General features: G+C 46.4%; 1 protein-coding gene across 2 annotated transcripts in view; it reads right to left on the minus strand.

The window, feature by feature from the left end:
* Positions 1-7,866: 7,866 nt before the first annotated feature.
* The window catches only part of LOC119120057 (EMILIN-1-like), a 33,815-nt gene continuing 27,416 nt past the window's right edge, over positions 7,867-14,265 (minus strand). The window contains exons 12-13 of one of the 2 annotated variants that reach the window (XM_037246642.1): positions 9,220-9,354; positions 7,867-9,037 (exon numbers count right to left, since the gene is read on the minus strand). In XM_037246642.1, the coding sequence (XP_037102537.1) occupies positions 8,715-9,037; positions 9,220-9,354 (458 nt within the window). In that variant the 3' untranslated portion in view covers positions 7,867-8,714. The remainder of the gene's footprint in view (positions 9,038-9,219; positions 9,355-14,265) is intronic. The other variant, XM_037246643.1, reaches the window with a different exon arrangement.

Consider the following 14,265-nt stretch of genomic DNA (forward strand, 5'->3'; position numbering starts at 1 on the left):
GCGATCGGACCAAATTAAGCTCCCTGCGCACTTAGGTCAACTTAAATTTTGGAAAGTACATCAGGACTTTAAAAATATTTTCAGCGACGGCTCTGTCACAATAATGTGACCAGCGCGGTGCAGTTGCGCGGTGGGTGACGCGCTACGGTTGCACGTTCGGCGGTGCGCTGCAGTTGCGCGATCGGACAAGTATGCGCAAATTAAAAAAATGCTTAACAAAGGCGGTGTTTTTTGTCTTGAAACGGATTAATTTTTTTTCCATTATTTGTAATGGGAAAAATAGATTCGGAATTCGACCGATTCGCTTCTCGAACCGCCTTCTGGAACGGATTGTGGTCAAAAACCAAGGTTTAACTGTATTTTTGCTATTCTTGTTAAAATCACACTTACATGTAAACTGGAAATGACAATAATAACACATAGTGAAAGCCAAATTGAGCAAATTGGCTATTTCAGAAGTGTGTGTCAAACTGGTAGCCCTTTGCCTTCATCAGTACCCAGGAAGTAGCTCTCGGTTTAAGAAAGGTTGGTGACCCCTGCTCTACAACATGCGTGGCACCTGATACAATTGTGTTTCGTCTCTGCTAGCGGCACTTGTCTTTGTCCTTGTCTGTTATTTAACCTTTTTTGAAATTTTGGCACTTGTATTCATGCACTCATATGCGCTGCTGTGACAAGTAAATCTCCCCGCTGTGGGATGAATAAAGTTCTATCATCATCATCATAATTTGGAAATGTTTCTTATTTCAAATTGAAATGCAGCTGATGCACTTTGTTTAAAACTGGCTGTATGCATAGTTTTGAGTCAATTCTAATTGTATTTACTTCACTAGTTCTTCCACATACCGCTGGAGGGAGCCAACATACCACAAGTAATAGCCGCATCACAGTTTGCTTTGTTTAATTGCTTTTGGCTAAGCGAGCTACTGATCAATTTGATATATATTGTACCTCGAGAATGTCGACTGCGGTGCATTTACAGTACAAAGACAAAATCGTGCGGCTATTTTCTTGGTCATCTCGCTGCTTTTCAGACTCGCACTACTCAACTCGGTACGTTCATTTTAGGATCGCTGAAGTGCTAATTATGATTGTTCTCACTTTGGGCTGTAACAAGACCTATTCAATGTATTTATTCTCATCACTTGATTCTGAGGGCATTTTATTGATCAGTTTGAGCTGAAAGTATTCAACCAATAACGACGATTTGGATCACAAAGCATCTAGTTATCAAGTTATTATTGATGATGGATGTCATGAGAAGTGAGGACAGTTCACAGCAGTACTGCAAATCATATTCGAGTCAATAGAGGGCGCCACAAGACCGATACAAGATCTTGTAGCGCCACATCAGCTGGGGCAAAACACTCGTCATCCAAAACGAAATTTGAAAGACAGCAAATTGTTTACAAAAGCTTTGCCACAGCGATCATTTAAGATAAGAGTGTTAGTGCCGTTAAGTGAACTTCATGTACCTTATCAGCTAGCTTTATAGTAGACGGGAATACATTGCTATAACTGTTGGAATTTTAATTTCATACATTTGGAAAATTAAAAAAAATGACACAAATCAAAGTGGTGCACACCAGCATAAATATGCAAACGATGAAATATGGAAAAGCCATCGTACATTAATTAAATGTTATACAGGAGAGTATGTAATTAATAATTAACATTTCACGATAATGGAAATAAAATTGTATCTAATCTTTCCAAGAAAATCATTATATGGCCTCCTGAATATTATATAAATAATAAATACTCGAGTTGTTCGAATTGTTTTATTTTTATTAATTTAGTTTTGGCAAATTAAAAAGTGAGAACAGAGTAGGCAGTCAGTGATTTGCAGAGATGGGACCAAGTCACACATGTGCAAGTCTCAAGTAAGTCTCAAGTCATTCTTTCTTTTTTCTTGGGCAAGTCAAGTCAAGTCAAGGCCTTAAATAGGTCAAGTCCAAGTCAAGTCCTTAAATAGGTCAAGTCCAAGTCAAGTTAACTGTAGTTTTTATTTATTAACTTGCTCCATATTAAGTCATATTTACTTAATTCAGTTTCATCATCATATTCATTGCATTAAAGCTCTATGTTTAATAATTTGGGGAAATTAACTCCCTGGATTAAATCCGAGGTTACAAGTCTTGGTGTTATCTTAGATTCAGATCTAAGCTTCAAGTCCCACATTAACAAGGTGACAGAAACATCATTTTTCTACCTTAGAAATATAGCAAAAGTAAGAGCGTTCATAAATCAAAATGATGCTGAGAAACTGATTCATGCCTTTATTTCAAGCCGGCTTGACTACTGTAATGCACTCTTTACTGGTCTCCCGAAAAAAAACACTGATAGACTTCAGCTCAAAAGCACTTAGTTACAGTGCTCAGCATTTTATTAATATCGCTGTACAGCCGCTGTCATCTATAATAAATTACCATTTCATACAATGTGTACAGTGTTTATGAGCAGCCAAAGGAATCGTAAATAGTGCCAATTGAGCCAAACTGTGTCTACCTAGAAATGTTTGTTTGCCTTGTGGGAGAGAGGGGACTGGATGACAATATTTCTGTTGACCGCTAGTTTGTTACCGTCTTTTTGTCCAATACTTTGTTTTTATTAATGGTACATTTAACGTACAGATTTTTTGACCAGTCGAAGAAACACTTACAAACTGCAGTGATTGCCTTCAAGCTTCGTTCCTTCAGCGTGTCGGACACAGCCTACCTTGCCAATCTCAGTGACAAATGTGTATGCATGTGTGCGCACGTCTAAGTAGTCCCAGAGTTTGATGATTTCATTTCGGTGCGTGAGGGCGTACGGGCACCAGTGATGATTAACTTTCGGCGTGTGACGGCTGCCGGTGATTCCATTCATCTATTATCTAATGCTTATTCAGGGTCGGGTCATGGGGGCAGCAGCTTCATCAGGGGAGCTCAAACTTCCCTCTCATTCATTTTATCCAGCTCATCCCGGGGGATCCCAAGGCATTCCCAGAGCAGCTGAGAGGCAAGGTCTCTCCAGCGTGTCCTGGGTCGTCCCCGGGGCCTCCTTCTGGTGAGACACCTCACCAGGGAGGCTTCCAGGAGGCATCCTAATCAGATGCCCGAGCCACCTCATCTGGCTCCTCTCAACGCAGAGGAGCAGCAGCTCGACTCCGAGTCTCTCGCGGATGTCTGAACTTCCAGCTTTGTATCCCCTGGTCAAATTTTGTTCCCGTTACGATCCTGCGTGAGAAATGTAAGAACAGCAATGAGTTTGGCTGCTGAATGCCAGCTATGTGTAAGGTGCAGTATTTTAGTTCCACTTATGTTAGTTTCACAGTATGTTCAAAACATTCCCAAGAGTGTAATCTGTGGAATATAAATAGAACAGCAAAATCCACCCATTCTTATCCATCTTGGGGTGACCACTTGCCACTTGTAATCATCTGAAAATAACAGCACAGTTGCTCAGGTACCAACCAATTACGGCTCACTTGTTTTATGAGTTTCATCATGCAAGGTTCACAAGCTGAGCTGGGAAACACAATTGTTAACCTAAACACTATATAATGTCAATATTACCTCACTTTCAACAATAATTTGCCTGTTGGAACTCACTATTGGGTGTTGAACATTTAAAACTTTTATAAATGGGGTAGTGTGGCTGCTTATAGACACGTTGCCAGTGTTCAAATTAAAACCAGTGATGTTGAATTAACTCCAGTATATTTGCTGTGCAGACTTAATTTGTATCTTAACTGTGTGCTTTGCCCCTCCGTGAGTCGTCACCTTATCGTGGTGGAGGGGTTTGCGTGCCCCTATGATTCTAGGAGCCATGTTGTCTGGGGCTTCATGCCCCTGGTAGGGTCACCCATGGCAAACGGGTCCGAGGTGAGGGGCCAGACAAAGCACGGCTCACACAAGTCCCTTATGAAGAAACACATAAATGGATTTTGTTTTCCCTCGCCCGGACGCGGGTCACCAGGGCCCCCCTCTGGAGCCAGGCCTGGAGGCGGGGCTTGAAGGCGAACGTCTGGTGGCCGGGCCTTCGCCCATGGGGCCCGGGCGGGCACAGCCCGAAAAGGAAATGTGGGTCCCCCTTCCCATGGGCTCACCACCTGTGGGAGGGGCCAAAGGGGTCGGGTGCAGTGTAAGCTGGGCGGCGGCCAAAGGCAGGGACCTTGGCGGTCTGATCCCCGGCTGCAGAAGCTGGCTCTTGGGACATGGAATGTCACCTCTCCTGCTGGAAAGGAGCCCGAGCTGGTGTGCGAGGCAGAAACGTTCCGACTAGACATAGTCCGACTTGCCTCCACGCACAAATTGGGTTCCGGTACAAGCCCTCTCGAGAGGGGCTGGACTCTCTTCCACTCTGGAGTTGCCCACGGTGAGAGGTGTCGAGCAGGTGTGGGTATACTTATTTCCCCCCGGCTGGGCACCTGCACATTGGGGTTCACCCCGGTGAACGAGAGGGTAGCCTCCCTCCGCCTTCGGGTGGGGGGACGGGTCCTGACTGTTGTTTGTGTCTATGCACCAAACGGCAGCTCAGAGTACCCACCCTTCTTGGGGTCCCTGGAGGAAGTGCTGGAGAGCGCTCCTTCTGGGGACTCCATCGTTCTACTGGGTGACTTCAATGCTCACGTGGGCAATGACAGTGAGATCTGGAAGGGCGTGATTGGGAGGAACGGCCCCCCCGATCTGAACCAGAGCGGTGTTCTATTATTGGACAGTGCCTCTGGATTGGCAGACTGGGGTGGTGGTTCCCCTCTTTAAGAAGGGGGACCGGAGGGTGTGTTCCAATTACAGGGGAATCACACTCCTTAGCCTCCCTGGTAAGGTCTATTCAGGGGTGCTGGAGAGGAGGGTCCGTCGGGAGGTCGAACCTCGGATTCAGGAGGAGCAGTGTGGCTTTCGTCCTGGCCGTGGAACAGTGGGCCAGCTCTACACCCTCAGCAGGATCCTCGAGGGTGCATGGGAGTTCGCCCAACCAGTCCACATGTGTTTTGTGGACTTGGAGAAGGCGTTCGACCGTGTCCCTCGGGAGGTTCTGTGGAGGGTGCTTCGGGAGTACGGGGTGCCGAGCCAACTGATAAGGGCGGTTCGGTCCCTGTATCACCGATGCCAGAGTTTGGTCCGCATTTCCGGCAGTAAGTCGGATTCGTTTCCAGTGAGGGTTGGACTCCGCCAAGGCTGCCCTTTGTCACCGATTCTGTTCATAATTTTTATGGACAGAATTTCTCGGCGCAGCCGAGGCGTTGAGGGGGTCCAGTTTGGGGACCATCGCGTTTCTGCTTTTTGCAGACGACGTGGTGCTGTTGGCTTCTTCAGGCCGTGATCTCCAGCTCTCACTGGAGCGGTTCGCAGCCGAGTGTGAAGCGGTCGGGATGAGGGTCAGCACCTCCAAATCCGAGTCCATGGTCCTCGATCGGAAAAGGGTGGAATGCCCTCTCCGGATCGGGGATGAGATCCTGCCCCAAGTGGAGGAGTTTAAGTATCTTGGGGTCTTGTTCACGAGTGAGGGGAGGATGGAGCGCGAGATCGACAGGCGGATCGGTGCAGCATCGGCAGTAATGCGGACTCTGTACCGGTCCGTCGTGGTAAAGAGAGAGCTGAGCCAAAAGGCAAAGCTCTCAATTTACCGGTCGATTTACGCTCCTACCCTCACCTATGGTCACGAGCTATGGGTCGTGACCGAAAGAACGAGATCCCAGATACAAGCGGCCGAAATGAGTTTTGTCCACAGGATGTCCGGGCTCTCCCTTAGAGATAGGGTGAGAAGCTCGGTCATCCGGGAGAGACTCGGAGTAGAGTCGCTACTCCTCCACGTTGAGAGGAGCCAGATGAGGTGGCTCAGGCATCTCATCAGGATGCCTCCTGGACGCCTCCCTGGGGAGGTGTTCCGGGCATGTCCCACCGGTAGGAGACCCCGGGGACGACCCAGGATGCGCTGGAGAGACTCTGTCTCTCAGCTGGCCTGGGAACGCCTTGGGATCCCCCGGGATGAGCTGGATGAAGTGGCTGGGGAGAGGGAAGTCTGGGAGTCCCTCCTGAAGCTGCTGCCCCCGCGACCCGACCCCGGATAAGCGGAAGAAGATGGATGGATGGATGGAACTGTGTGCTTTGCAGTTTGTGTAGTAATAACACACAAGCAAGCGTATGTGAAGTTCAATAGGCTCTGTGTATTTATAAATCAATGCAAAAGTTTTGGATAAAAACTTGATGTTTGTGTGACTCTTTGCAGGAGTGAATGAACTTTTTTCTGGCTGTTATTGCCTGTTCATTTGGCTACCGAAGGTCAAGTCAGGCATTACATAAATATGTATATGTATCCCTCACACGTTTGTCTCACTGAATAGAGCAGAGAGGGTTGGGGTGGATGAAGATCTAGAACCTGTTTGTCTCATTTTTGACTTTGTAATTTGATTTAAGACTCTCAAAGGCATACGTCCATAAAGAAATCCAGAAGTTTGGTGACAACCTGCAGGTTACTACCATGGTAACAATAAAACTTTGGAGAACTACTTCCAGATGTTTTTCTGATACACTGTAAAACCATTGCAAACCTAATAGTTTCCTGATTGGTAGCTTTGCAGGTAGACGTGTGATCTGATTCAATCTTTTTGACATGTGCTATGTGTGCAACTTGAACTGCCCCGTAGAATGTGATATGCAAGAGTCACCTCTCCCACTGTGACATGGGTAAATATTCAGAAGTAATCTGAACTGAGCTGATGGAAGTAGAAACATCTGGAAAAGATTAATCAACCAGCAGCCAACTCAATGAGCTCAGCTGGTTCAGTAGTAAAAGAAAAAGTCTTTGCTATGGGTGTATAAGGTCTAAGGATTTTCAAGAATCAACAGCGTGAAAAGAATCATTACAACAGCTCTGTATTTATTGACACCATTATTTGACTAAGGCCTATCAGCTGCTTGCATAATGGGAAAGGATCCGGTTCACTGGAAACCCGAACGTTCAAAATAATTCAAGAGATTAAGTACACATTATTCCAAGTTTTGCGAAAAGTATTACAAACTTACATTTGTGAAGTTGATGGAACTAGTTGTGTTTTATGGGTAATTTGTACTCATAATTTCGGATTAAATTGAGCTGCACTAGTTTTTGGGTATGCATAACTTTGAAAACATAAATTAGCTTTAACTTAGGGTGTATTCAGACCTGACTGTTTGGTCCGCCTTAAACAGACCAGGGGTCGATTCTAACGCTGTTCCGGACCTTTGTGCAGGTGTGAATACATGCAAACGAATCCTGGTGCGGATTAAAGAAACGGACCGAGACCCACTTTTTCAAGTGGTCTCGGTTTGCTTCCAAACGAACTCTGGTGAGGTTCGCTTCAGGTGTGAATACAAACAGCAAAGAACCGAACCAACAGCACAAATATGCAGAGCAGAAACACGTTTTTCTCCATTTCCGGGTCTGTGCTCTGTGTGCCGCCTGTCATTGCTGTCCAAAAATGCAAAATGTATAGTCTGAATAGGAACCGCACCAAACGAAAAAAATTAAGTCCGCTTTTGGCCCGAACCAAACAAGCGGATTAAAGGACTTTTCTGGTCTGAATACACCCTTAATGTCCAAGCGCTTTTCCAAGTAAGTAATCAATCCTGAAAATAAAATATTTGTCCTATTTTTCTTGAACACAAGTTTATTTTTGGTTTATGGAAATTTCAATCATGCTTAGCTCACATCAAACTTATGCATGCGCACGTGCGTGTGCATACAACATGCACGCACGCACGCACGCACGCACGCACGCAACCACCCACCCACATGCACGCACACACACACACACACACACACGCACACACACACGCGCACACAGTGTAACTTAATTGATCAAAAATCTCAAAGCAATACATAATAAATATGACAAAAATGTTTGCATTAAATATTTAAATTTTTAATACCTTACATTCTCTTTAAGACAAAACAAAGACATTTTACCATTTTGTGAGGCAGTAATTCTAATGTGCTCTTAATACATTAAAAGTACATTAAAATTCTAGTAACCATCTGCAGAGACTAACCAAATAGTACAGAATACTACTAGATTCTATTGTTCTTTACTTGTTAATCAAAATTAGTATGTCTCATGGGTGACATATAGACATTTGGAAACGCAAAATAACCCAAAAATGTGCAATGTATGATAAAACATTCAAAAGAGAAACTCTTACCAGTACAAACTGGAGTATAATTGCTTTCAGACTGAACAAAGATGTCAGAAATTTCATAGACATATAAAGTCCCGTGAAAGTTGAGAATGATAAGTCCAAAAACATAAACTTGTTGACCACAGCATGTTCTCAAGTTACCACACTTAACATAAAGTTGCTTACTACATAGGTGTAGGTTTTAAACACATTAACACATTGTAATTATAATTAACATTAACCTCTAGATATACACACTTGTGGTGTGTACTGCATTTATCTATATAAACCAATACTGAGCAGAAAAGTAAGTTTTGAGGACAATCACATTAAACTGGTTAACCAAGTTTGTTGTCACATAATCTGATACATTATAAAAATTAAAACTTCTCAATACTTTGAACTTTTACTCTTAACATAAAGTTGTTGGTCACTTCCTAATACCAAAGTGATATCATTGTTTTGGTGCTGCCTCCTGTGGGCTTGTCTTGACTTATCTGGAAACTCCATTATTCAGGTACTCTGTCCTTGTCATTTAGTGTCTGAAATTTTTCAGACATCAACAAGAAGCCATCACATATCTTCATAGAGAAGCATCCCATTAAAGATGGTAAGTGGTTCCACAGAATGGGCCAGTTTTCCCATAACCAAGTCAATGCAGACTGTGTCCTGAGTCTGTAGGGGCAAGATGATATTGAAAACAGCAAGAGAGCCTGGAGAGGTTTTAACTTCAGCCACAGGGTTGTTCTCCAGACCCTCAGGCTGATAGCCACCAGAATCCACCCGGGCCATGCCATAGTTGGATTTAGAAAGAACTGCCTCTATCTTCTCATTCTTGTGGCCTGTTAGGATGGCGCTGAAAAAGTAGCGTCCATCAACTGGGGCAGTAAAAATACCTGAGGAAGAGATGAGCATTTGCTTAAATAAACCTTGGAGACATAAATATCACGAGAACAAAAATGTATCAATATTCTAAATTGAAAATGAGACTTGAAGATCTGGATCTATTCACCTCATAGAGGGCCAGGCCAATTGTTGGCTTGTGAATCATTGACAAGAATAAATAAATTATGTTTACCTGTTCTGGGGTCATAGAAGTCACCTTCATTAACAAAGATCTTGTCAAAGATAATGGTCCCTGGAATCTCCATGGGAACAGTAAGGGCAGCAGAGAAGGACAATTTGGGTATATGAGCATCAGCACCTGGTAGTCCTGAAAATACAATTTTTTTACAAATTAGGATCTGATTTAATCACACACTTTGGGCTCCATTTTATCTTACTCATATTTCGTCCAAAAATCCTCCGATAGATACGAACTCTGATCAACCGATTAGAAACTCGGGTTCATGAATATTAGATCACTCCACATGAAAGCGCTACTCGTTAATGACCTCATCACAGACCATAATCTAAACATTTTGGTCTTTGCGAGACCTGGTTAAAACCTAATGAATCACTGCCGCTTAATGAGGCCTCGCCTCCAAATTTTGTGAGATTGCATGTTGCGCGTCCTTATAAAAAAGGTGGTGGTGAAGCCCTTATCTCCAATTCCGTTCTTAGACTTTTCTTAGACTCTTAGCACTCGTTCGATTAACGCACAGGTGTCAAACTCAAGGCCCGGGGGCCAGATACGGTTCGCCACATCATTTTATGTGGGCCGCGAAGACAAATTGTGCATCAAATTCGTGTGTCATTACTAGAATTGCAAATTGTCTTCAGTTTTAATAACATCTTTTTTTAAAATATTTGACCAATTTTTACTCATGTGATTTGAAAACGAGTTATTTGTCAGTTTGTTTTGTAGCTTTTACTGTATATAATATGAGGTGCTCATACATTTATTTGGGTTGACAGTCATAATGGCCCTCCGAAAGAAGCTATGACTACAATGCGGCCCGCGAAAAAAATCAATTTGACACCCCTGGATTAACGCATTTAAAACTTTTGAAGTTCTCGTTGTCCGATCCACAGCCTTGCGATTGTTTTATCTCGCTGTTATTTAACGTCCACCCGGGGCTTACTCTGGTTTCCTGGCTGAATTTTCAGAATTCATGGCTGACCTAGTGACAAATGCGGATAATATAATAATTATGGGGGATTTCAATATCCATATAAATGTACCGTCAGAGCCACTTACTCTGGCGTTTCAGACAGTAATTGATAACGTTCGGTTTTACGCAAGCAATACAGGCAGCAACGCATAAGAATGAAAATACCTTAGATCTGGTATTATCCCAAGGATTGGCAACCTCAAATATAATGGTACTGCCATACACTACTGTTATGTCCGAACACTACCTAATAAAATCAGAAATTTTAGCTCTCTGTCAATGACAGGAGTGCAATTAAAGTTACAGCAGCCGTAATAGTAACTTCGTAATTGTGATTGCGCTCTCTGAGTTACTGCCACCGGCTACTGCCGCATATATTGGCTCAATTGATAATCTTACAAATGAATTCAACGCGACACTGTCAATTGCCATCGACTCTGTAGCGCCTCTACGTCTTAAAACTCTCTGTAGAAAGTCTACTCCGTGTTTCACGGATGAAACACGTACGCTTAAACAATTATGTAGAAAGCTTGCAAAAAGTTTGGACACCCCTGGTCTAGAGCATTTTCTATTCGGTCTCCAGAGCTTTGGAATGCCCTACCGATAGATATCAGAACTGCTACCTCAGTAGAAACATTTAAAGTACGATTAAAGAAACATTTTTATGCCATGGCCTTTAATTAACCTGTGGTGGCCGATTTGGCTGGAGTTTGTGTTTGCTGCAGAGCCTTTAAAAAAGTCAACCCCAAACGTTTCTTTACAATAATATGTTGTATGTTGCCCCCATTAGTCTAAATACGGCATTCTGATTAATATTGCATTTGCGGAATATGAGTTAAACTAAGTTAATCCCAAACAATTTTGGTGTGACTAATCCAAAAAAGGTAAAAACAAAAGTCTTCCATCTTTCAAGACCACACCGCAAAAAGTTGACATACATTGTACAGCCAACTCAAGAAAACAAGGGATTCACCAGAAGCAAATAACAAGCTTTATTGCACAAAGCCCTAATCTAAATGAAAACTTTTAGGGTGATATGAAGAGGACTGTGTAAAAGGCATACCCATATTTTAAAAATGTTTCTTTACACGAATGATTTAAAAAAATACGCTGATCTACCCCAACCTCAAAAAAGACTGAATAGAATCAAATCGCAAGACACTCCAATTACATGAACGTCCATCCATCCATCTTCTTCCGCTTATCCGGGGTCGGGTCGCGGGGGCAGCAGCTTCAGGAGGGACTCCCAGACTTCCCTCTCCCCAGCCACTTCATCCAGCTCATCCCGGGGGATCCCAAGGCGTTCCCAGGCCAGCTGAGAGACAGAGTCTCTCCAGCGCATCCTGGGTCGTCCCCGGGGTCTCCTACCGGTGGGACATGCCCGGAACACCTCCCCAGGGAGGCGTCCAGGAGGCATCCTGATGAGATGCCTGAGCCACCTCATCTGGCTCCTCTCAACGTGGAGGAGTAGCGACTCTACTCCGAGTCTCTCCCGGATGACCGAGCTTCTCACCCTATCTCTAAGGGAGAGCCCGGACATCCTGTGGACAAAACTCATTTCGGCCGCTTGTATCTGGGATCTCGTTCTTTCGGTAACGACCCATAGCTCGTGACCATAGGTGAGGGTAGGAGCGTAAATCGACCGGTAAATTGAGAGCTTTGCCTTTTGGCTCAGCTCTCTCTTTACCACGACGGACCGGTACAGAGTCCGCATTACTGCCGACGCTGCACCGATCCGCCTGTCGATCTCGCGCTCCATCCTCCCCTCACTCGTGAACAAGACCCCAAGATACTTAAACTCCTCCACTTGGGGCAGGATCTCATCCCCGATCCGGAGAGGGCATTCCACCCTTTTCCGATCGAGGACCATGGACTCGGATTTGGAGGTGCTGACCCTCATCCCGACCGCTTCACACTCGGCTGCGAACCGCTCCAGTGAGAGCTGGAGATCACGGCCTGAAGAAGCCAACAGCACCACGTCGTCTGCAAAAAGCAGAGACGTGATGCTGAGGTCCCCAAACCGGACACCCTCAACGCCTCGGCCGCGCCTAGAAATTCTGTCCATAAAAATTATGAACAGAATCGGTGACAAAGGGCAGCCTTGGCGGAGTCCAACCCTCACTGGGAACGAATCCGACTTACTGCCGGAAATGCGGACCAAACTCTGGCATCGGTGATACAGGGACCGAACCGCCCTTATCAGTTGGCTCGGTACCCCGTACTCCCGAAGCACCCCCCACAGAACCTCCCGAGGGACACGGTCGAACGCCTTCTCCAAGTCCACAAAACACATGTGGACTGGTTGGGCAAACTCCCATGCACCCTCGAGGATCCTGCTGAGGGTGAAGAGCTGGTCCACTGTTCCACGGCCAGGACGAAAGCCACACTGTTCCTCCTGAATCCGAGGTTCGACCTCCCGACGGACCCTCCTCTCCAGCACCCCTGAATAGACCTTACCAGGGAGGCTGAGGAGTGTAATTCCCCTGTAATTGGAACACACCCTCCGGTCCCCCTTCTTAAAGAGGGGAACCACCACCCCAGTCTGCCAATCCAGAGGCACTGTCCCCGATGTCCACGCGATGCTGTAGAGACGTGTCAGCCATGACAGCCCCACAACATCCAGAGCCCTTAAGAAATCCGGGCGGATCTCATCCACCCCCGGGGCCCTGCCACCGAGGAGTTTTTTAACTACCTCAGTGACTTCGACCCCAGAGATTGGAGAGTCCGCCTCAGAGTCCCCAGGCCCTGCTTCCACAATGGAAGGCGTGTCGGTGGAATTGAGGAGGTCTTCGAAATATTCTCCCCACCGACACACGACGTCCCGAGTCGAGGTCAGCAGCACGCCATCTCTACTGTAAACAGTGTTGACGTTGCACTGCTTCCCCCTCCTGAGACGCCGGATGGTGGACCAGAATTTCCTCGAAGCCGTCCTGAAGTCATTCTCCATGGCCTCGCCAAACTCCTCCCACGTCCGGGTTTTTGCCTCAGCAACCGCCGAAGCCGCGTTCCGCTTGGCCATCCGGTACCTGTCAGGTGCCTCCGGAGTCCCGCAGGCCAAAACGGCCCGATAGGACTCCTTCTTCAGCTTGACGGCATCCCTTACCGCCGGTGTCCACCAGCGGGTTCGGGGATTGCCGCCACGACAGGCACCAATGACCTTACGGCCACAGCTCCGGAACAAGGTCCACTCGGACTCAATGTCCCCCGCCTCCCCCGGGACGTGGGAAAACCTCTGCCGGAGGTGGGAGTTGAAGCTCTTCCTGACAGGGGATTCCGCCAGACGTTCCCAGCAGACCCTCACAGAGCGTTTGGGTCTGCCAGGTCGGACCGGCATCTTCCCCCACCATCGGAGCCAACCCACCACCAGGTGGTGATCAGTTGACAGCTCCGCCCCTCTCTTCGCCCGAGTGTCCAAAACATGCGGCCGCAAATCCGATGACACGACTACAAAGTCGATCATCGAACTGCGGCCTAGGGTGTCCTGGTGCCAAGTGCACACATGGACACCCTTATGTTTGAACATGGTGTTCATTATAGAAAATCCGTGTCGAGCACAGAAGTCCAATAATAGAACACCGCTCGGGTTCAGATCGGGGGGGCCGTTCCTCCCAATCACGCCCTTCCAGGTCTCACTGTCATTGCCCACGTGAGCATTGAAGTCACCCAGTAGAACGATGGAGTCCCCAGAAGGAGCGCTCTCCAGCACCCCCTCCAGGGACTCCAAGAAGGGTGGGTACTCTGAGCTGCCGTTTGGTGCATAGACACAAACAACAGTCAGGACCCGTCCCCCCACCCGAAGGCGGAGGGAGGCTACCCTCTCGTTTACCGGGGTGAAGCCCAATGTGCAGGCGCCCAGCCGGGGGGCAATAAGTATACCCACACCTGCTCAACGCCTCTCACCGTGGGCAACTCCAGAGTGGAAGAGAGTCCATCCCCTCTCGAGAGGGCTTGAACCGGAACCCAAACTGTGCGTGGAGGCAAGTCCGACTATATCTAGTCGGAACTTTTCTGCCTCGCACACCAGCTCGGGCTCCTTTCCAGCCAGAGAGGTGACATTCCATGTCCCAAGA

The sequence above is a fragment of the Syngnathus acus genome, chromosome 3 (genome assembly GCF_901709675.1).
Source record: "Syngnathus acus chromosome 3, fSynAcu1.2, whole genome shotgun sequence".
In the NCBI taxonomy this organism is placed as follows: Eukaryota; Metazoa; Chordata; class Actinopteri; order Syngnathiformes; family Syngnathidae; genus Syngnathus; species Syngnathus acus.